The 23,928-nt window shown below is 48.6% G+C and overlaps 1 protein-coding gene and 1 long non-coding RNA gene across 2 annotated transcripts in view; one reads left to right on the plus strand and one right to left on the minus strand.

The window, feature by feature from the left end:
• Nucleotides 1–875: 875 nt before the first annotated feature.
• On the minus strand, nucleotides 876–21,764 carry LOC120383404. Its single transcript, XR_005588441.1, has 3 exons — nucleotides 21,592–21,764; nucleotides 1,596–1,652; nucleotides 876–948 (listed from the first exon to the last, which is right to left on the minus strand). It is a non-coding gene; the product is annotated as an uncharacterized LOC120383404 (long non-coding RNA).
• The window catches only part of CYGB (cytoglobin), a 49,595-nt gene continuing 47,430 nt past the window's right edge, over nucleotides 21,764–23,928 (plus strand). The window contains exon 1 of the mRNA XM_039501505.1: nucleotides 21,764–22,330. Within this exon, the coding sequence (XP_039357439.1) occupies nucleotides 22,188–22,330 (143 nt within the window). The 5' untranslated portion in view covers nucleotides 21,764–22,187. The remainder of the gene's footprint in view (nucleotides 22,331–23,928) is intronic.

Genomic DNA, 23,928 nt, shown 5'->3' on the forward strand with positions numbered 1-23,928 from the left:
ACAAGGGTCTTGAACGCTGAAGGTGACGATCACTGCTGCTAATAGACAAAATAAAACCACCAAGAGATTGGCATTTAATGGAAGCAAACGCGCCTTTAATGCTATCGGCTAGAGTGAGCTGGTCTTCAAAGTGATTTTTTATTAACATGCTTATATAAAAGGAAACCCTCCCCAGGGCGTGAATCCCTGATCACTGGGAGCAGGACTTTCTCCTAGGTGAATTGTGATCACTTCCTGGTTACCTCAGACCCTGAGGTTGTGTCATGGCTTCTGGATGGCATTGCTGAGGTGACCTCCATGGGGCTGTCGGCCATCTTGCAGTTGCTGTATATTAAAGGCATGGTAACCTCTTCCCCTCAGCTCCAGCAGCCAGAATAAGAGCCCTTGGTTGCATGGGGTTTGTCAGAAGTGTAGCTAATTGCCTTGGCGAATATCTTCCAGCCACTGCTGCGGCTGGTGTGAAGTGAAGAACTGCTTCTGAACAAGCTGAGGAGATGACACGATCAGCACCTGCAGTCAGAGTTGGGGGGAAGATCCAGAGATACCGAGAAACAAAACACATCAAGAAGACCTTTATTTATTAAATAGCAGCACGGCCCAAGATAAGCAAGAAGCTTGGAGACCAACGTCCCCCCTATATACACTGAAGAGGTGAGAGGTTCCTGGACACTGCCAGGGTTTAAGGGAAGTCCATTGTTGTGATCAAGCCAGCTGTGAAATTTTGCTGTGGATCTGAGTGCATATACTGAGTGCCCGTCCTCCACATATAACCCTGGTGTCCCTGGGTCATCACCACCCCTCCCCACTATGCACTATGTGAGAGGGCTGAGTTTTCTGCCAGTGGGTAGTAGCATGCAGTGAGGTGCTTACTGTTCCTTTCCTGATCCTTGGATCAAAGCTGTGGGGAGACAGCCTCCTGCAGGGATGGGAGCTCACTTTCTGGTTTCCCTGCACAAAGCACAAAACCATGGGTCGTCCCCAGTGTCCAATACAAATCTCCCTTCTACATACACACCTGCTGTCAGTCATGCACACAGCACCTTCCTGGCTGGGCCGGATGTGTCCTGATGCCAGGCTGAGTTGCTCCCTATGGCCTCTTGGAAGCCTGGGCACTTCCATAGTCAAACGGCAGAAGCGGGCAGAGCTCCTGGAGGACCCAGATTATGACTAGGCGTCCACAGAGAAAGACTTTGGCTGGGAACTGAAAGAAACCTGCTGCTTTTCCTCAATGGTTACTTGAAGCAGCAGCAACAGGTTCAGGACGGGGTTACTCGATCTCTAGCATGTCTTTTCCCCTCATGAAAGCCCCATGTCATGAAACTACCCCAAAAAGCTAAATTTTATGGGCACAAAATTGTTGTGAAAATGTCCATGGGAGAAAAAAGGCTGTCACCATTTTGCACAGCCCTGGTACAAACACTCAGATCTGTCCCTGAAAAGACAGCGAGGAGCAGAAATATAATGATCATACGCTATGCCAGGCTAGAGTTTTGCTTCCAAGATTTCCCCAACTCCGGGCTCAGAAGTCTCTCACGCCCACACAGCCTTCCCACACCCAGCCGCCATGCCCTGCTTTTATTTTGAAGCAACATTACCTTGTGAGGGAGTCTGAGCCAACCTCCTGCCTGGTCTCCTCAGCTCCCTCGGGGTGTCTGAAATTGGGAAAAGAACAGGGTGAACCAACACAGACATACCTCCTGAGGCAGTGCCAGGGAACAGCCAGGCACCCAGCATTCCCTCTCTCTCCCCTCCAGCCTAGGGCTGGCCAAAAGCTTTCTTCTGCAACTTTTTGACAGCAAATGGGGTTTTGGACTGAACTCATTTTGTGTGTGAAAAGTGTCTGCTTTCCATGGGACGTTTCAGCTTCTTAGTGAAAAACCCAACTCCCGAATGTCAGTCTGGAAATGCCACTGCAGTGCCTCCAGGGAGCCATGATTGGGGGAACTCATGCCCCATCGTTCTTTGTGGGCTGAGTTCCCTGCCTGGACAATGTCTCCGCTGGTGACCTGTGGCCAGGGACTCCCACGATTCACTGCAGTGGCTTGGCAAGAGAGGAGGCCAAGATGCAGCATAGGTGGCCCAGCCAGGAATCAAAATATGAGTTTTGGGGTGAAAAAACAAATTTTTTTGGCCCCAAAGCCAGTGTTTCATAACCTCCGTCCCCACCATCATTTTCCAACCAGTTCAACTTCTCACCCGTACCTCACTCAGCCCTTCACTGGGGCTTTCGGGCTGGAATTTTTCAAGGAAGCCCAAAGGAGTTGGGCTTCCACTGAAATTCAATGGGAGTTGGGCACCTTACTCCTTTAGGTGTGTTTGAAAACATCAGCAGGCATGTTTAACAGTACAGTGGGGTTAGAGTACAGGGATCTCCTTTTTGAATAGGGCCCATTCCTCACGCCTTTACATTGCAGAGTTCATAAAGACTAATGATGGAGCAGTGCCTAGGCAGTGCGTAAGCAGGTCTTAATTTAGCCCCAGGATAACCCAAGAGAAAAGTGATCCAGTGACCTCCTGCAGTACATTGTGGGCAGGCATGTAAAAATACGTAGCACTTTTCTCTTCAGAATGCTTTACAAGCACTTGCTAATTAATCCCAGTCCATCCCTGGAGAAGCAGGTCAGTAGTGTTACTTTCAATACTGAGATAGGGAAACTGAGGCACAGGTGTTTCAGGTTGGGTGCCTAAGAAGTGAGGCGTGCAGACTCAGTGGCCGCATTTGAAAATGGAGGCATAAGCGAGCTGCCTTCAGCTCTAGAGCGAGCAAGTGTGAGAGCCAGAATTAGAACTCAGGAGCTCCTGAGTTCAGAGCATTAGAGCAAAATTGCCTGTGAGGAAGGCAAGTTCAGGAATTAAAAGTGTTTTTTAAAAATTTCTATTCTCATGTGGTGCAGACTCTTTCACCTGTGTCGTGATCAACAGCACCGCCTCCTGTGGGGAGGGTGAACTCGCCTGGGCAAATACAGGATCCCCCTACTTTCTGCCCCAAACTCAAACCTTTCAGAATTTGAAACAGTTCAGTTAACCTTTGTTTCTCTCCTTATTTTTACTTTTGCTCTGCTGGGTCCTGACACAGCCAGCAGTCAACAGCTGCAAGAACCAAGTCCGCTTCAAAGTTACGGATTTCATTTTGCAACGTGCCAGATATTTGTTAACGTGGCAGCAGCACATTGAGAAGGGAGCCAAGAGTACTTCCCAGGGCCACACCTGCCCTTGCGTCCCCTTGCCAAAGTCTGTGGTTTTACAGTCACATCTTTAAAAAAAAAAATTTGTGTATTTGGATTGTAAATTCTCTAGAGCAAGGACCACGAATCATTGTGCACTTGTACAATGCTTAGTACAATTGGGGCCCTGATCTTGGTCAGGGCTTTTAAGTGCTATTGTAATACAATCAATGAATGAATAAAGAATGGCTTTGAAAACAGAGTTCCTTTGGGTATTGCAGTTTCAGCATCATTCTCTGCCAAGTTACATCTGATAGTGGAGAGGAATAAATACTTATCTGTTATGGGCCAGATTTTCAGCTGCTGAACACCCATAATTGGGAACAAATTTTTCAGAGAGGATCAGCTGTCATTTAGGCACCTCAACAGGGCCAGATTTTCTGTAGTGCTCAGCAGCCAACCTACTCTTTGGAAAAATCTGGCTGCCTGTTAAATGGGAAACTAAGCACTTTTGAAAATCTGGGCCTTATTAGTTAAGTGTTGACAGAGGATTGAGCCCATACAAGACACACACTACACAATAGTCCTTGCCCTGGAGAGCTGGCAGTCGATCAGAAACAGCAAACTAGAGGCACTGGGAACCAGAGAAGGGAATGGTTAGGGTTATTACTGCTTTTAATGGTTGTTAGTATTCTGATAACGCAATCAAAATCAAAAGAAGGAAAAAAAAGTCATAGATGATCAGTGAGTTATTACTAGGAAATGCTAAGGTTTTTGATTGTGAATGAGCAATTAATTACATTCTACAAACAGAAGTTTTATCTGCATTGAAAAGCAAAGAAAGCTGTTTTTTATTCCAGTCCATTGTACAGTCTTATTGTCACTGTGGTTTAATCATCAGATAACCTCTTCTTTTCTACTACAAGGTATATTGAGAATTCTTAATATTTACACACAAGCCGGGGCTTACTTCTTTGTTGATATATTCTGTATTCACTTGCCAGCCTATCAATAAGCATTGGCTGGTATTAACTGTAAAATACATTCTTTAAAAAACCTATTAAACATAAAACAATCCAAAAAAGAGAGTGCTAAACAAACATCTCTCCAGTTTGAGAGACAGCCCTCTTTTACCAGCAGCTCTCAAAATGGTCTTCTGCACATATTTTTCCCTAGACTAATTAAAAACAGGTGCTTGACAGAACGTTAGTTGCAACCAGTGTATCATCACCAACTTCTGTTTGTTCACAGACATTTATACAAGAATTGTGATAATTCATCGACCAGACTGACACGGAACTGGCCCTGCTGATATTGAACTAAAACATGACAATAGTGGATAGTGCATATATATACAAGCGACAAGGGGGGTGGATGTCACTGCTTGACAGACATTCTAGGAGAAGGAGGCTTTTTGCTTAGTTGTGCCATTTGCATGCCCAGTTGTTTTGAAACGCATTTTTGGCCTTGATAATTTGAGAATGTTTAAAGTCATGCAGCAATGAACAGTACAATTGTTGGTGCCTTTCTGCTAATGCTGATTGCACTGTTTGTAGCTACATGCTACATAGCAGGGATGAAAGAAGCTGCTGCTCCTGTCTGCAGCTCAGCCAGCCATGCTTCAATGGTGCACATTATCTGAGGTCATACCTCCATTTCCATATGGGACTGAGCTGAACCACCATTAAAGCCAAGAGATGTAAAGCTACTGGGTCCATTTTCACTGACCTGGGGCTCTGAAGACCCCTTCTTTAGCAGCAGTTTAGCTCTCACACGTGCAACTGTCCTCTCAGGTTCCCCCTCATTAGCCCACCAGCAAGACTAGGAGAACTTCCGTCCTTCTGGGATAACAGGTGTCCAAATGAGAGTCCAAGCCTTCCCCCAGTCACCCGCATTGTCAGGATATGAGAGCCCTACACATCCTGCTGGACCTGCTCAGTCAAAGGGGAGCTCATGTCCTCCTTCCTCCCTAAGCGCCAACCTTGGTAACTGAGATAAAGAACAGGCAGCTGCTGAGGGACGTCTATGCTGCACAAACCCCCGAAACCTGGCAGCAGCAAGTCTCCGAGCCCAGGGCAACAGACTCAGGCTCATGGGGCTCGCACGACAGGACTCAAAAAGTGGCATAGACATTCCTGCTTGGGCTGAAGCCCAGGGTCCGATCCAACCCAAGTGGGAATGTCTACACTGCTATTTTTAGCCCTGTAACACCAAATCTCACTCCTCCCCCAAGCTACATCCTTTGCTCTGCTACCATCCAATGCACCCACCCAATACGTCCAAAGCCCTTTCTCCTTCCCAAATCTTTCCTGTTCTTCTGTTGGAAGCCTCCTTCTTATGCTACTTCCCACATTCCTTGCTCTCAGGCCTACGGTTCCCATGGAACCCAGGGACTACACTTCCCAGAATTCACCTGTTCCAAACTGGGACTAGGACCTTGACGGACAGGTAGCCAGACTTAAAGGGCTAGCATATCATCCTATATCTTTCTTTCAGCAACATATCCATCTACATAAAACAATGTATTATTAATAATTAACAGATAAACAGATATTACTGAAAAGGCAATGCCATCTAATGAGAACCAAGGAGGAGGGTGTGAGAAAAAAAGACAAAGCAGAAGTACCCTCTGATATGCAGCCTGTAATCTCTATCATCTTCCCATCAACTATTGGCTAAAACTAAGAACAAACAATAACTTATATAGAAAGCAAAAGCCCAGGAAGTCACATTCCTGATCCCCTTTCCTTCCAGGGAAAGACTAGTCCAGTTTAGAATTTCAATTTGCTTTTAATTTCCAATGGACAGAAATCTCATGAGTACATTTGATCCATCCTGGCAAACACACTGGGGACCATCACCCCTCTGGCAGCCGAGACCTGGAGGCAGGAGAGACTCAACAAGGAGCAGAGGCAGGGCCACGCCAAGGCAGAAGAACAGTATCCTCTCCACTCATGAGACTGTAAGCTGAAGACAGCAGAAGCTCAAGGCCTGACCCCTGCAACCATCAAGTTGCATAAACAGCAGAGAATTCTTGTACAGAGAATCTTACGTAAGCTAATTTTCACTCTGCTCCTCATTTGTGTCTGCACTCATCCTTTCTCATAACGCACGCTCTGATTTTTGGTGCACGGGTGGAGAAAGAGGGAGGCGGCTATGTAGCAGAATGGCTTTTCTCCATGCAGCGTTAGGTTGATGAGAGCTTTGCTTGACTCTGGGCTTGGTTTTCAGATGGGAACGTCTTCATCATGAGATGTATAATGACTAACCACCACAGGGGATGTGGTCCACACTTTGCCAGCGGGTTCCAGATGGAAAGCATGGTCTTGTGCCTCTGTATGGAACTGGAACCCATGAATTCTAGTCCTCCCTCTACTTCAGGTTAGCCCTGTGACTGACTCACTGGGGCTTAGTAGCTCAAACCTGGAGTAAGACTCAGGAGACATGGATTTCATTCCAACAGAAGTTATGGACTAGATGCAGAAATTATTGGGTGACGTTCTCTGGGCTCAGCTGTGCAGGAAGTTAGACTCGATGATCACAGTGGCCTCTTCTGGCCTTAAAATTGCTCCTGCTCCTTTGATGACATCACACACACTTCGGAGTCCTTTCACCTCCTCACTGGCTCCTACTGCAGCAAGTTCAAACTTCACACACTCACCCCAGACATCTTGGCTTCTACCTACATTCCAGCCCTGGTTTCTGCCTATTTCCCTCCCCATGCCTGGTGTTACGATTCATGTGTTGATTTAGACCATGGGAGGGACCGGGTCTTCTTTTATTTTTTGTAACACCCCACATACACTTACAGCCACAGGGAGTAATAGATCATAACTGCAGGCCAGACTCTCTCTCTTTGCTTTGTCCCCCTTGGCTGCGAAATGAGCTGCGTTCTGGTTACCCACAAAGAATACTTGTGCTGAGAGTGAGAGTTCTCCAAGCAGAGGATCAGGGCGGTTGACACTCAAATCTACAGGCTATTGTAGTGACATCACCATGGTGGAACACACCCTCTGACAACCATCTACAATGCAACTGGGAGGTGTGATTGCTGCATGTGTAGACATGTCCCAGCTAGCTGTGATCTAGCTAGATCAGGGGTTCTCAAACTGCATAGCACTGCGACCCCCTTCTGACAACAAAAATGACTACATGACCCCAGGAGTCCCACCACCCTGGGTGGGGAAGGGGTTAAAATCAAAGCCCAAGGGCTTCAGACCCAGCCCGGGGGCCTGTAACTGAGCCCCGCCGCCCAGGGCTGAATCCCTCAGGCTTTGGCTTGGGCCCTGAGCCCCAGCAAGTCTAAGCCAGTCCTGGCGACCCCACTAAAATGGGGTCACGACCCACTTTGGGGGTCCAGATCCACAGTTTGAGAACCGCTGAGCTAGATGAAACTAGCTTGAGTAACACTAGCTGTGGAGCCACGGCAGCACAGCTGGCCTGGACCCTGGGTACATACTCAAGTGGCCACGGGACCACGCTGCCACAGCTTCACAGCTGTTGTTACCAGGCAGTGTCCTGCCCTTTGCAACTCAGCATGCGGAGGGCCTGCAGAATGTCCGCTGGGCATGTTCCTCAGTCCTGTCTCCCTCTGTGGAAGGGCATTTCCCTTCCTGACCGGATAGCACAGAGCCAGCACGTGGGCTTTTATTTATAACATGATTTCTCGGGCAACCAATTAGTCTTTAATTCTGTGTCTGCTACAGGCAGTCCAGGAGGCAGCTTGGACCATCCAGACCCTGCCTGGAATCAGACACTTTTTCGTCTCCGCCATGACGGAAGCTGGCTCTTTAAATGCCAATTTCACCGACCCGCTTTCAGATGTCTCCAGTCTCCGCCGGTAAATAGATTTCTGTGTCTACAAAAGAAACCTCTTCAAGCCGAGTCTCTCTTTGAAGAGAACAGCTGCGCTCTCTGCAGAGGCCCCCTCGCTCCAGCTCGGCCCGCTGGAGTGCAGCGAAGCCATTTGGGAGCTTTCATCCTGCTCCGCTGCGAGCACGGGGCCATTAGCGCTGAGTTGTTTCCATCTGAGCCAAATTGGGGCAGGTGCTGACCAAGATCTGAAAACCTGAACCACCCACTAAACCCTCCTCTGTGAGAGACAATGGAGTCCAGCAGACACGGCAATCTGCTGTGAGTTAAGAAACCTGCTGCTGGGTGACCTTGGGCACTTTCTTTGGGGTGTCACTCTTTAGGGCGGGGACTGTCTCTCAGTGTGCGTTTGTACAGCACCTGGCACAAGGATTGCAGCTGGGGCCTCTAGATGCGACTATAATACAAATAGCAATACTACTGAAATCAATGGGCTTTACAGGTGCTCAACGCTGCATAAGCAGGTCCCACTGTACAAAACAGACCCCTGCTGCACATGTCCAGAGAACTACATAGCGACCCTCACATTTACTTGAGTGGGGCTACTCATGGAATGTGCAAGTAAGTGTGGCAGCCTCTCAGGCTTAGCTAGTAAAGGCTCATTGCCAAATTCAGCCCCTTGGAGAGACTGCCCTAAATCATAACCCTCCCTGCACAGAAGGGGCATTTACATATTGCCAGAAAATGTCACAGAGCAGCACTAAAACTGGCAGCACAATCTTGCACCTGCAGGTTCGCACGTCTGCACTGCGCAGGGCTTGCTCCTGTGAGATCCTGGAGAGCCCTCAGCTCTCGTTAACTTCATGGGGATTTGAGGGTGCACACTCAGCACTTCTGGACCACACACGGAGAACACAGACGAAGGCTCCTTTGGAAATGCAGTTCTGCCAGTATGTAATTAGTGGCGGTGGAATGTCATTCCCAATGCACACGCAGAGTCGGGCAGTGTAGATAGCTCCAAACCGAGACAGAATTTATATACACAGCAATGCTAGTCGCAGCTTTTCCGATCACAGTAAACAAGTGCAAACGCGGGTTAATGTCCAGACAAAACCATCTGCATGATCAGACACACTGAATCATGGCATTGGGCATACACATTATGGAGAGGAAACAGCCTTATGCTCTTGATCTGCAGACATTTCCCTAAGGTCTGAAAAGGGTTCAGGAGTGATGAGAACACAGCCCTGCCCCACCAAGCCCAAAGTTGTGCTAATGAGGCCCATAAAAGAGATTTAAGGATCCCAGAAGGGGATTATAAGAGTCAGGGAAGGAAAAAGCTTGTTAGATAACAGAGGCCATGCATCTGCCAGGGCACGTATGGGGCCTGATCCTGATCTCACACCAGTTATACAGGGGTGTGACTCTCGGTGGAGTCGCTGGTATAAGTGAAATCAGGCCTACGTCTATATCAGGTGCCAGAGAGGTAGCGTCCCCCCTATATCTGGTACAATAGAGGACATTACATGGAACCTACCCATAACCTTAGATAAGGTGCTGAGCAGTAGCAATAACCGCTGTCCCTTGTGGCTGCAGACCCATACATTTCAAGCATACTAGATAGTGCCGGTGCAGCTGGGCTTCTTCGAAAGAGCCAGCTCTCGTGCCCCCTCCCCTCCCCGCCACAGGGCACAGAGATGAGGAAGGACGTACGGTTCGACCCTGTTGAAGAAGTGGCGCCGAAGCAGGATGGCCAGGGTGCTGATGACCAGGAGGGTGGTGCACATGGCTCTTCCTCCATCACCACAGAAAGCAGAAGGCCGGCCACATCCCTGGTGCTACCGAGGAGGCAGTGGCAGAGCAGCTCTGCTGCCCTCAGCCTGGTCCCGTCTGCTAGCGTGCGAGCCCAAGCCAGCAGGTTGTTTTCCAGTCACTCGGTCACCTGCAGGAGCTCATGACCCGTTTTAGAGGGGATTAGAGCAGGATCAGATGTAATTAATGGGCAACAAATGAGGACACACTCCTCTGATTTTTGCGTAGGAAGGGGCCGGGCAGCCGGTCTATGAACGCTTCGGCTCTTAGTTGGTTTAGGCTTTTCACCCCGTTCTCATGTAATGGGCCAGCTCCAGATATGACAGGCCCGAGGCAAGTGTCCCCTCTGTGTAGTGAGCCTGTCCTGCACGCACCCTTCCCCCATCACACGGACCTCCCCTCCCCGACTTCCGGTCTCTAGCCATAAGGTTTCCATATGCTGCCTTCTGTCTTCTACCTACTTATCTCCTATCCTTCCTATCTGTCTGAGTGCCCTGCAGTGCTCATTACAGCCGTCTCTAGGTACTCCAGCCCTGCTTTCTCCCTCTCTCTGGGTCCATGGCCCCAGACTCCTCCTTTTCCATCCCCTCACCCCCCATCTGTGCTTACAAGGCTCTGAATCACCCCTCTCTCCATATCCTGCCCTCTCCCCACCGCTCCCTCCCTCGCTGCTAATCTGACAAGCTGCAGATTGCATGTAATTCCCCACAGACTTGCTCCTGCTGCCGATCTGTCAGCCCCCTTGCCCATCGCTACTCCCCTCCTCTTTTCTCTGTCCCTTCACGCAGGCTCGAAAGTGATGCAAGCGCCTTCCCCTCTGCAGGTCCTGTCCTCCGGAGGAGACTTCTCCTCATCAGACCTTTGTCCCTTTTCAAATCTCATCTGAAAACCTACAGCAACATCTTCTCTCTTCCCCACCCCTCTTCGTTTTTTTTCCTTTTGCTGTTGGTCTTCTGAGAGTGTGCTTAGTTTATGCACCATCACATTTCATTTTCCCATGCAAACCGTGTATATCCTGGGCAAGGTGACTTTTATTTCAGGGTCAGGAGAGCAACCAAGAGAGAAGCCTCCATGAGAAAAACAAAGGCAGGGTCAAGGAGACACATATTTAGGCTTTATTCTCATTGCGAAAAGAAGGCGCCTTTAACCACAGGCTGACTCACACGCGAGCTATCCTGCTGTAAAATCCTGGTGCAGACAAGCACTGTCGTTTTCACCACGAGGAAAAGTAGTGAGGTCAGCCACGGGCAGAGGGGTAGCACTGGCCTCACCTGGCTACCTCGCAGGAAACACTCCAGGTACCTTGTCTGCACTAGGATTTTACAGTGAGATAACTACTGCATGTTACTTATCTGGCTGAACCCCTCCTCCCCCCGCCACCACCACCATCTTTTTGGCAGTAGCCACAGAGTGACAGACAGACTACAGAGATTCGGCCTGCCCCATTCTGCATCCTGAGCTGACGGCAGCTCACAGCAGCCAAGGGGATTCCTCTATGTTTAAAGGCCCAGCTTACACAAAGCAGAATGACTGCTTCTCCTTTCATGTGCATATCTACATGCATTGCACATGCAGTGCCTTTACCCCACTGCTTTCATGTGCATATCTACATGCATCGCACATCCAGTGCCTTTACCCCACTGCTTTCATGTGCATATCTACATGCACCGCACATACATACAGTGCCTTTACTCCACTGCTTTACATGCATATCTACATGCACCGCACATACAGTGCCTTTACTCCACTGCTTTCATGTGCATATCTACACGCACCACACATACATACAGTGCCTTTACCCCACTGCTTTTACATGCATATCTACATGCACCGCACATACATACAGTGCCTTTACTCCACTGCTTTTACGTGCATATCTACATGCACCGCACATACAGTGCCTTTACTCCACTGCTTTCATGTGCATATCTACATGCACCGCACATACATACAGTGACTTTACCCCACTGCTTTTACGTGCATATCTACATGCACCGCACATACAGTGCCTTTACCCCCCTGCCTTCTGTCATTTATACCATACACTACCCTGTGTTTAACCCTGTAAAGCACTACAGAGGGAGCAGATCCTGCATTCCTTACTCACCCTGACATCCCATTGGCTTCAGTGGAACTACTGCGTGCAGCACAACTGCTGTGTGGTTTGTATTGTTCTGATCGAAAATGTCACACATCACCTGGCTGGGTTGAGCTTTGTAAGCCAGAGGACAATGAAGGTACATTTACATATCAACAGGGCCTCATGAAATACATCCTAGAGTACTCCAGGAGCTGACGGAGAGGGTATCTGAGCCATTAGCGATTATCTTTGAAAAGTCATGGAAGACGGGAGAGATTCCAGAGGACTGGAAAAGGGCAAATATAGTGCCCATCTATACAAAGGGAAATAAGGACAACCTGGGGAATTACAGACCAGACAGCTTAACTTCAATTCCTGGAAAGCTAATGGAACAAATAATCAAGCAATCAATTTGCAAACACCTAGAAGATAATAAGGTGATAAGTAACAGTCACCATGGACTTGTCAAGAACAAATTGTGTCAAACCAACCTACTCGCTTTCTTTGACAGGATAACAAGCCTTGTGGATTGAGGGAAGTGATAGATGTGGTATATCTTGACTTTAGTAAGGCTTTTGATACTGTCTCACATAACCTTCTCATAAACACACTAGGGAAATACAGCCTAGCTGGAACTACTAGAAGGTGGGTATATAACTCGTTCAAAAAATATTCCCAGAGAGTAGTTATCAGTGGTTACAGTCAAGCTGGAATGGCATATTGAGTGGGGTCCTGCACAGGGATCGGTTCTGGGTCCTGTTCTGTTCAATATCTTTATCAGTGATTTAGATAATGGCATAGAAAGTACACTTACAAACAATTTGCGAATGATACCAAGCTGGGAAGGGTTGCAAGTGCTTTGGAGAATAGGATTAAAATTCAAAATGATCTGAACAAACTGGAGAAATGGTCTGAAGAAAATAGGATGAAATTCAATAACGACAAATGCAAAGTACTCCACTTCGGAAGGAACAATCTCAGTCGCACACATACAAAATGGGAAATGACTGCCTAGGAAGGAGTACTGCAGAAAGGGATCTAGGGGTCATAGTGGATCACATGCTAAATATGAGTGAACACGGTTGCAAAAAAAGCAAACATCATTCTGGGATGTATGAGCAGGAGTGTTGGAAGCAAGACATGAGAAGTAATTTTTCTGCTCTATTCTGTACTGATTAGGCCTCACCTGGAGTATTGTGTCCAGTTCTGGGTGCCACATTTCAGGAAAAATGTGGACAAATTGGAGAAAGTCCAGAGGAGAGCAACAAAAATGATTAAAGATCTAGAAAACATGACCTAAGAGGGAAGATTGAAAAAACTGAGTTTATTTAGTCTGGGGAGGAGAAGACTGAGAGGGGACATGATAACAGTTTTCAAGAACATAAAAGATTGTTACAAGGAAGAGGGGAAAAAATTATACTCCTTAACCGCTGAGGACAGGACAAGAAGCAATGGGCTTAAATTACAGCCAGGGCAGTTTAGGTTGGATATTAGGAAAAACTTCCTAACTGTCAGGGTGGTTAAGCACTGGAACAAATTGCCTAGGGAGGTTGTGGAATCTCCATCACTGGAGATTTTTAAGAGCAAGTTAGATAAACCCGTCAGGGATGGTCTAGATAATGCTTGGTCCTGCCACAAGTGCATGGACTGGACTAGATGACCTCTTGAGTTCCCTTCCCATCCTGTGACTATGAGTCTATGATTCTATAAAGTTAACGATGCCATTAAGCTATACAAGCAGGGGGACCGCTTAGTGATCACGCCGGCAGACAGTCTGCACCTCAGGAACCTTCCTGGCTTTCAAAACAGAGACCAAAGACTTTGAGTAATATAAAGGGGGCAGAGACATTTTAGTTATCCTTCACTGAGGGGACGACAGGGCACAGCACCATTGCCCCTATGAAAACTGGATCCGCTGGGCCTGGGAGGCAGGAGTTGCTGGACATTTAACACAAGTGAAAAACCCGCTTAGACTCAGACTTTAACGGGCTGAAATTCAGTTTTACTCACCAGAGAGCGGGTTTTGTTGAGTTTATAACCGTATCTGTCTCGCTTATTCTTGCTTAGTATCACTTGAAGCTCTGTTGTTTGTTAATAAACGTATCCTTGTTTTATTACACAACCCTCTGAGTGCTGTGTATTAAACTGGAGAATGAGTGCTCAGCTAGCCAAAGAGGCCGGTGTGTGTCTGTCTCTTTGGAGGCAGTGAACTCAGTGACTTCTGCGAGTGTCCAGTGAGAGGGACTGGGCACGGCAGAGAGACGTCTCTGGGGAACTCAGGGATTGGGGTGCACTGATTGTGACCTGGCAGGCAAGGGTTGGCCGGGCAGAGTGCTGAAGAGTTTGCTGGCAAGGCTGATGAATAGGTGTGTCAGGGAGCTGACACATAGCTTAGCAGCAGCAAAGCTCTCACTTGCTGAGGATGAGAGGGGTCACACAGGGGCTCACAGTTCTGAGTGTCATGAGCAAGAAGTCGCACCTCCCAAAGCATCCGGTGCAGGACCTGAACTGTGACTGGAATCACTTCTCCGGTTACCGGGTCTTGATCTTCGGCTAGTATACATGGCCGTAGCTCGTGGATTTGCGCCAGTTTCCACCAGCTGAAGATCTGCGTTAATTGAACAGAAATTATTTCTGGCCATTCTTTGGAATGAAGAAATGACGCTTTCCCACAGCTGGAGTCAGCCCCGTGAGTTCAGTGAACTCACTTGAGGACACGTCTTGCCCTGGGATGCAGCCTATCCGTTCCAAACAAGCTTGACTGACGTGTCGAGAGCCCCAGTTCAAAAGCAAGGTGGTGTGAGCAGCCCTAGACCTTGAGAGCAGGGATGGAAGGGGAAGGCAGACTTAATGGGTTCTGAAGGCTTTTCGTTTTAAGATACGAATCAATGAATCTTTCTGGGGAGCCTGGGTAATGTGATCTGAATAAGAAATGGGGCTTGTCTTTGAACCTGAGTTAGGTTCCATGACAGTGTTTGCTTCATGCGCTGGCGCCAAATGCAAGATGACACGAATCCGGGAGCAGGCTGGCTTTCCGGCACTCCCCCTGCCACGAGCAGACCAGCTTCGCAAAGGAAAGTTTCAACAAAGAGATTTCTGTTGAACGCTTTGGCTTGGTTCCCAATAGCCCTGTCGCTGCTGCTGAGCTGCCGGCCCCTGACACGGGCTGCATTTATGACAGCTCTGGACTCGGGGTGGGGTCAGGCAGTAACATTTGGATCAGGTTCTTGAATATTGGCGCTTGGATCAGCTCAGGACCTTCCCGTCATTGTTCCACCAGGAGGGGGCAGATGACCTGGCCTCACAGAGCAAGGGCTGCCCTGCCAACCCGGTGCCTAGACCCAAGCGAAGGCAGCAGGGCAGTAGTAACTGCGGAAGGACATTTGAGGGAAAGGCTTTGCATGGCAGCCTGGAGCGTGAGGTGAGGGAGGGGAAACTGGAGGTTGATCAGGGCCCAAGGAGGGTTAGCAGCAAAGCCTGGGATCACAATCCTGTCCCACATGGCCTTATCTAATCTATCTAGCTAATGGGGGGTGTTTTTAAAGCACCCTCTCTGTTACCCACTACTCTCACCCGCCGGGCTTAAACCACAAAGTTTCAGTTCTCCAGATCTCCGTGTGGGAAGCCAGTGGTTTCACTTCAGTTCTCCGAACGGATGAGTTTTGCACCAGTCACAATAACTCACACACCCTGCTCCCATCTTCCTTCCTCTGCCCTGTGCAAATCCAACCTGCCACAAATCCAGAAGCATCCAGGGCTCTTCCTGCCAAAGGGAGTGCAAGCAACCACTTACCCTGGCTCTCCATCACCCAGGGAGCAGCCCACCATGCCTGCTTCAACCCGGGCTGCGGCAGGGCCTGAGGCCCCCAGACGTTTCCTTTTCCCCACAAGACTTTCCATAGAGGCTCTAATCCTCTTTTTTTTACAAGCTGGCTAAGCTGTTTGTCTCCATAATATCAGATGGCAGCTCATTCCAGGGGGGATTTTTTTAATTTAAGAGCCACCAGCTCCCCAGATGCTCACACTTAAAGAGGTCAGCAGGATACTGCACTTCCCCAGTCACTCTCTTCCATCCTTCCCAGCTGTACCTATGCTGCTGGGGCGGTATTGACGCTCCGGTCTGGCGCTGGGTGTGACAGTACATTACCGGCTTCCCAGGGCCCTTGGGCTACTCTCCCCGCCTCCCCAGCACTACTGCCCCATCTCTGCACCCTGTTTCTCTGTGATGCAGACGTACGGCCTTTGTCACCTCCCAGCTGTATCCTTGCAAGGACCTGCCTCCAAAGACCAGAAGCTGCAGCTAACTCAGGACGTGACGGCCGCCTCTAGAGGGTATTCTCTGAAGAGGCACTGGATTTCTAGAACCCTACGTGGTTGAGATCCCTGCTGTCTGTGAGATCAGCGCTCTCCCCAGAGCTGCGGGAAAGGCTGGTCACTCTTACCAACGGCACTTGACTTAAACATTTGGGCCTGGGAGCTGGGTGTTCTCACTGGAGGGGTGCTGGCTCTGGAATTTCCTGCCTCAGTTGATCCAACAGCGCCACAAGCCTTGTCTACATGGGAAAGTCACATTGGTTTTAAAGCAGTTTAGTTAAACTGGTGCAAACCCCCAGGTGGCAGTTTAACAGAGGCTTTAGTTTAGACCTGTTCCCAATCGACTACAGTCAGACTTCAAAAGGCCTGGTTTAAACCACAGTAAGAGTATTCACCCAGAGATTTGTACTCCTCTAATTACATCAGTTTAAATCCATCCCTTAGGTTAAACCAGGGCTGCAATGTCACATAGACAAGGCCTAAGGTTCTTGCCCTTCTGGCTCCTCTGTTGTGCCAGGCTCTTTCATGTGCAGGCAGTTGGGGGGAGGGACTCCCCTGCCCCTGGCAATGGGGGAGCCCATATGAAGTTGGCCTGTGTTGGCAAACTCCGTGTTTAGTATCTAAATTAGCTAGACGGCCAGCTGCATGAACTAGCGAGGATCCCGTCACACCCCACATCAGCCACTCCTCCTTGTGGCCCCTGCATCCCCACCACAAGGCTCTCACACTCCTGGGGCGACAGCAACATAGAGTCCTGGAGTTCAAGGCCAGAAAGGACCATCGCGTCCTCTCGTCCGGCCTCCTGCAAATCCCAGGCCACCCACCACCAGCCAGCACCTGCCCACTAAACCCAGCAACCACAAGTATTACAGCTCACAGGAGGCCACAGGCAGAGAACGGGAAGGAGAGAGGTGCACTGACATCCGAGCAATGGCTGGGAAATGATGAAGGGACCTGCACCCACATGCCTCAGAGGAAGGTGAACCCCCCCAAGGTTGCTGAACAGATTCAGATACCTGAAGGCTTCAAGCTTCTCTCTGATGTTGGGGTGTGTGATTTCCCCATCCTCCTACACTAATCACAGCCAGAAGGGAGTTTCTTCTTCTAACTGCTAGGCAGATAGTGTGCTCCGCTCTGCACCGGATAGGCCCTGTCTGCCTGCTCACATGCTACCCAAGACAGGCACAGAAGAAGGAGGATGCTTTGGGAAGCCCCCAGGAGGGGGTGAGTAGGATGTTTGTTTTCAATTAAAATGATTAACTTTTTGTGGGCCTTGCAGAAGGAGCGAGTCTTCGGGTGGAACCTCAATGAGCTGAGGAGGGTGGTTTGGTGGGCTGGGATGGGGAAGTATTTCTGGGCTTCTTCCTGCATTTATACCCACCTGGCACCTGCTTCTTAACCAGACTGAGGAGCCCGTCCAAGCCACAGCATAACCTGTGTATGTTCCACACCCTCCTGTACTCTTCACACTGCTCCGTGGCACAGGGCTGCCTCCTGCAGGACAACCTCTGACCAGGGTTCTGCTCCCTGCTCTGCATGTGTAGCACATCCAGGGCTCTGCAGTGCTGGGGCAGCAGCTCAGAAGCTGCAGGAAGAGCAAACAGTGTGGGCATGAGCAGGGGAGGATTAAGGAAGCCAGCACAGAAAGATACCAGAATGCTGCGTGCAGAGCACGGTTATCTCTGCAAAGAGAGAGAAAGCGAAGCAGCTAATGTCACAGCATTTGGCAGGCTCTGCAGGGCTTGCATTGGCTTTTGCATGTTGCTTTAACTTTTTCCTTGAAGCTCAAGCTTGTGCTGCGGTGTTAGAGACAACCCACATACACACAGGCGCATTCTGCCTTTGGTTATACCCTCGCGTCCCCACAGAGCTCGGTGTTAGTGAGGGCACAACTTAAGCTGCAGTTTACACACAAATCTCTTGGTGCTCAGTAATGACGGCGGTAAGAAACCGACAACGAGTCCATAGCATTTAAATGGGCTTTAGGCAAAATCTCTCCCTTGCAGGGTGCCTGGCTGTGGCGAGAGCTCCTTAAAGCCTCTCTCATTTCCTAAAGTCTTGTTAATTTATTTTCACCCCAGGCCTTCTCAATCAACAGCAGGGTTATATTCAAGAGAGAGCGAAATTGCACTGCAAAGCACCGTGGGTAATGCGTGCAATCCGTTCTAGGAGCCAGAGGGCTTAGTCTCAGCAGCATTAGGGGAGACGAGCTGAAAGATCCCAGAGCAAAAAGAGCAGCGACACTGAGCAGCGTTTTTTTCCATCCAGAGAACACAAGCAGTGTCTAGGGTGGGAAGCAGAACCGAGATAGGCCCTGGGATTGGGAAGCCTACCCCCTGCACACACAAAAGGCTGCTCCTTCCTCCCGAAACACTTTTTGGGCACGTTGATTCCGATATGGGGTTGCATTCACACAGCATGCCTAACACACCATGCACACAGTGGAGAGTCCTCAAACACCCCGCCCCCTTTCCTGGGGATTGCCTTGATTCTTAATTACAGTAACGCAGGCCTAAGACAGGGTTGTACATACAGACACGAGCTCCAAAACTCTTTCCAGAGAGGGCTGGTAGGATTTATCCCTGCACAACCAGTTGTCCCCTACCCCTTGAATTCCCTGTCACCTCAAAGAAACTCTCCATCTTTAATGGTGCTAATGAGACTCCCCTGTTCTGGTTGTCAGGGTGAGTCAGGAGAATGGCCCTACAGCTCCATACAGGGACCTGGCACATGACAGCCAGTTGCAAGAAGTTACAAGGGAAAAGCAAGGGATGGCACTCAAAATCAGGACTGCAGCATCCACAAGAGAAGTGTTTCATCCTGAGAACTAGAGTGAAAGGTTAAACTAGAAGGTTAAACTGAGAACTAGAGTTAAATCAAACTGGGCAGCAATGCACAGGAATATCTAACGGGCAGACTCAAAGCTGTTGGGAGTTGGAGGAAGTCTTGGCTTGAGCTTACTTCCCCCTCTTAGACCAGGAGCAGAGTAAATTTCACACCGGTCCCAGCATATCCATGGAACAGAAGAGGCAACACAGGAGAGCAAAGGCAGTGGAAAAGGCAATGAAGCTGGTGCAGAAAAGGGAAGAGAGAGAGGCTAGAACCTTAAAGCTGGGGAACTGGAGAGGAAATATGGGCTGGGGAGGAGCAATGGATGATGCATGGCAGCATCGATCGCTTCAACGCCTCCTGCGGCGCAGAACATGGAGGATGTCCTAGAACGCACTTGATCTTGTACGGCTGTGCTGAAACGAAGCAAAGCAGCTTGAAACTGACAAGACTCTGCTCTCTTTGCTCTCTGACCGCTGGCAGGTCAGCATCCTGTCATTTCCAGGCCACTCCGGAGGCAGGCGTGGCGGAATAGCTGGCAGAGCGTGTTCTGGTTCAGAGGGGGGCAGGATGTGAAGATGGGAGACAGAGCAGAGAGGCAGAAAAGAGGGACTGCCGAGGAGAGGGGACTAGAGTGATTGAAATGGACAATGGCAGGAGCGGAGAGAGAGAGAGACGGGGCCTCCCTAAAAAATGTAGAGGAAAGAGTGAATGAGACAAGGGAATAGGAAGATAAATGATGCAGGAGGGAAAGTGACCAAACTGAAATGGAACAAGGAAAAGCAAAGAAGAGAAGTGAAATGGCTGCAAAGAAAACCAAGGGGACCTCTCCCCCACAAGTAGTTTCAAACCCTCACACAAATACAAGCTGGCATATTTGGAACAACACTCCTACCCGACTGGCCCCTCTCTGGCCTCACTTGTCATCATATCACCTCCACTTTCTTTGTTCTGCCAGTGGTGCCAGCCAGGTCATTCTCATGTCTTTCTCCAGGCTGCCCTTTTCCCAACCCAAAGAGCCCCTTCCCTAGCCCAGCCCCCCGAGTCACCACTCCCTCTCTCAGTCCCCTCCAAAGGACTCACTTCTCATGCAGTGCCCACAAGAAAAGAGTCCACAAATGACTGGCCAATCCCTCCTCTGGGCTTTCTGTCGTGCACTGTCTACTCTGCCCGGTTTAGACCATAGGCCCTTCAGGTCTATCAGGGAGGGCAGTGCTCTTCTCCCCATTTTGCAGATGGGAAACCGAGGCACAGAGTGGCCAAGTGACTCTCCCAAGGTCACACAGAGAGTCAGTGGCAGAGACAGGAACTGAAGCCAGGTCTCCAGCTAGCATTCTAACCGGTGGACCACCCTTCCCCGCATTTGGTACCTGCTTTGCACATCTATCTATCTATCTATCTATCTATCTATATGACACCACATGAGCTGATCTAACTCCTAATGAAGTGAATGGAAAGACTCCCATTGGCTACACTGGGAGCTGGATTGGGCTCATAAGGGCATGAATCAGGCCCTGAAAGTACTGTACCGTGCTGTATGTATATTTCACACACAATACTAACTTTACCTACCTTGCAAAACAATATTGCGATGACATGTGACAATTAAATTAAAATGCTGATTGGCTGGTAGCATGACCAAGCTCCACAACTTTAAAGAGACAGTGTCATCTTGAACTGTACAACATGTGCTCCAGCAGCCCACTGTACTCAGCATGGACCTGGCTTCAGAAAACAAATCAGACCGCACTATGTGGCTATCCTCATGTAGCGCCGGTGGGCCAGTCTTTCACGCTGATTCGGTCTGCCTGCCTCCTGCATCTGCCTCTCCATCTATAGTACTGACCTGTCCATCAGTCTGTCTGATCGATCTCTCTCCCTGCAGGAGTACACACAGCAGGCAAACAGATGAAGGAGAAGAGAGAGAGACACTGATATATTTACACACTTTTTCAGTCTGTCTATTTCTCTGTCTCCAGTCTCCATCTGGGTACTGTCTGTTATTACACTTCCCTGTAGGATTTTCTCTCTATCTATGCAAATGTCTGTGATGCAGGTACAGTATTCCTGATTTTCAATTAGTTTGAAATGTCATTTGGGTAAAAAAAAAACCCCAAACCCACAACACAAGTGTTTCTTTTCTCCTCTAATTCAGTCTCCTTCCCTGCCAGCCAAAGTGCTACCTGAGAGGTGGGATGGGACTATCTGAACAATGCAATCTCCATTACAAAATTATTAACACTAATTAATAATAATACACCAGTGTGCTTTCTCCAGGAGTGCCCTAAGCCACATTCCTCTACCACTGCATTTGGAGAAAGGAAGACAAAGCAAATTCTTATCATTAAAAACATCCCCTTGGGACAGAAAATAATTTAGTTCATGTTGAAATTAAACAATGATTTAATAGGTATTTCTCTCCTTTGCCTTCCACCCACCGCCTCAAACACACAGACTAGAAATCAGAAGCCAGCAGGGATTTTCCCTTCAAAACACAATCTCCTGCAGCCTTAGGTAACGCAAGAGAGAGAAGAAATAGAAAAGGCTAAACCAGCTGTTGGGATAAGTTTAACTGCTCACTTTGGATGCTGCATTTCCTCAGAGTTGTTTACAAGGGCTGAAAAAAGACCTGTAGTCATAAAATCCCCTAAGCAGACGATCCTGATGTTCCACAGAACCTCTTTTTCATCTCTCCCTGTTCAAGGAGAGAGAGAGAGAGAGAGAGAGAGAGAGAGGAGGAGAGAGAAAGTGAGCTCACGTTCACACATTGGTAAAGAGGCTGGTCTTGCAATGCCTTTGAATATTTTACTTTTAGTCAGTTTCCCATCAGAGTCAGAGTCATACATGCACACACTGAGCTGAAGCAAACTACAGCAATGGACAGCACTAGAAGATTTGAAATCTAATCACATGCATTATATCTCTTGGATATATTTTTAATCACACACACACACACACACACACACACACTCTCTCTCTCTCTCTCACACACACACATATATAGACACACTTATACATATATATATATATATATATAGACGCAGATATAGACAGAGATAATATCATCCACACCACGACCAAACAAACACCTTTTTCTTTTCTCAGAGGATACACATACACACACATCTCTCTTTATCTCCTCCTGGCTTCCTGGAGGATTGTGCCGGCTGTTTTTCATGGAGAAAGTCCAGGGAGAAATGGAGATTGAGAGATGGGAAAGGAGCGAAGAGCTGTCAGATGCCGAGAAAAAGGTGATTCAAGAGACCTGGAGCAGAGTGTACATGAACTGCGAGGATGTTGGGGTCTCCATACTGATCAGGTATTTTCAAAAAAAAAGAGACAAACAAAAAAAAAAAGAAAGAAAGAAAGAAAGAAAATGAAATGAAATGAGTGACAGATAGACAGGAACCATTCTCAGTCCCTACTGGCTCTGATCATGGACAATTTCACAGCACTTCTCTGATTTCAACATGTTGTGTGTGGGGGGGAGACCCTTATAATGTAGTTTGTGGGAATCGGTATTTCAATAGGAAAGGTCACCTTATACCCTGTGTGCAGTGTTGGCGGGGGTGGGGAGGGTGTAGAAGGAGGGAATTGCTGTACACCGTTTTCTGCTCAGTGGTTTCTACTCACATGCCTGCTGATGGAATTATATGTACTATGTTCCTGGGTGAAATAATGCAACTTACAAGCCAGGATGAAACCAAAACAGATCGGTCTCTGACGGCACCATCTGTTTGTCGGACGACAGCGTCGGTATAAAGGATAATGCTGAAGTTGCCTGCTAAGGCTGGTACGAAGGTCATAAGCAGGAGGGAGGGGGGCATGTGGCAATAGGTAATGAGCATGGGAGGAATGAGGCATTATTGGATTGGGATTAGGATATGGAAACTACCTTACAGCAAAGTATTGTGTGTTGCACAGACCTGCAGGTGAAGGGAATGACGTGTGTCTGTCCAGGGGTAAGAAAGGGGCAGGTTGCTCCTGGGGTTTCGCATTCTAAAATAGAAGGATTTGTTTTCTTTCAAAGAACCTTTAACTGTTATTGAATGTTTATCTTGTTTTGTGCTTCTGAACCCCCTGGGTACGCCCGGACGGGCAGCACAGACTCCAGGACCGAGTCTCATCTCGCTCACCCCAGTGTAAACCAGAAATAGCGCTGCTGAAGTCAGTGGAGTTACCCAAGTGCACCTCTGGTGTGGGTGGGAGGGGAATCAGGCCTTGGGTTTAAAGGAGCCTGCAGAATAACCTTAGAAGGAGCTGGGGAGGGGAAGATGGGGCTGTAGGATCATAGGGCTAGAGGGGACCGCAAGGTGATCTAGACTAACACCCTGCAGATAGAAGCAATGACCAGTTGCCACTTGATTTGAGCAAAAATGTTTGATTTAAGGATGAACCTGAACCTCAGCCTCCAGCTCCAACCCCCCATGACAGCTGGGTGAAAAAGCTGAATCCAGATGCATATTTGGCCAATGCTCTCCTGCTCTTATAATGGTCCAGGACGAAACCCCAGATGGAGACAGCTGAGGTGTTTGAAATCTGGCTGCAAACATTGTTCCTTGAGATTAGCAGGTCATGGCCTTGGGACTGACCTGTGTTATGAGAAACACTTGGACTGATGCATTTCTCACTAGTAATAATTGCAAAGTTTCCTTTGAGCTTAGCGGAGCTGCAGAGGTAGCAGAAACCGCCTCAGATGTGCAGACGACCCTTCTTGGCTTTCCCCTTGTCTGACATAGGAATTACTACAGGATTTCCTCACAGCATTCCTCTGCAGGGAACTGGTTTGGATAACATACAAAGACGGCCCCATCCCACAGCCCTCCCTGAACCTCTCCCTACTCTTAGAGCTGGACATGGTTTGAGACGGAAATATTTAGGTTTAGTCACTGCTCAGAAGGCCCATTCCTGGGAGAT

This window comes from Mauremys reevesii, linkage group 15 (assembly GCF_016161935.1).
Source record: "Mauremys reevesii isolate NIE-2019 linkage group 15, ASM1616193v1, whole genome shotgun sequence".
Classification (NCBI taxonomy): domain Eukaryota; kingdom Metazoa; phylum Chordata; order Testudines; family Geoemydidae; genus Mauremys; species Mauremys reevesii.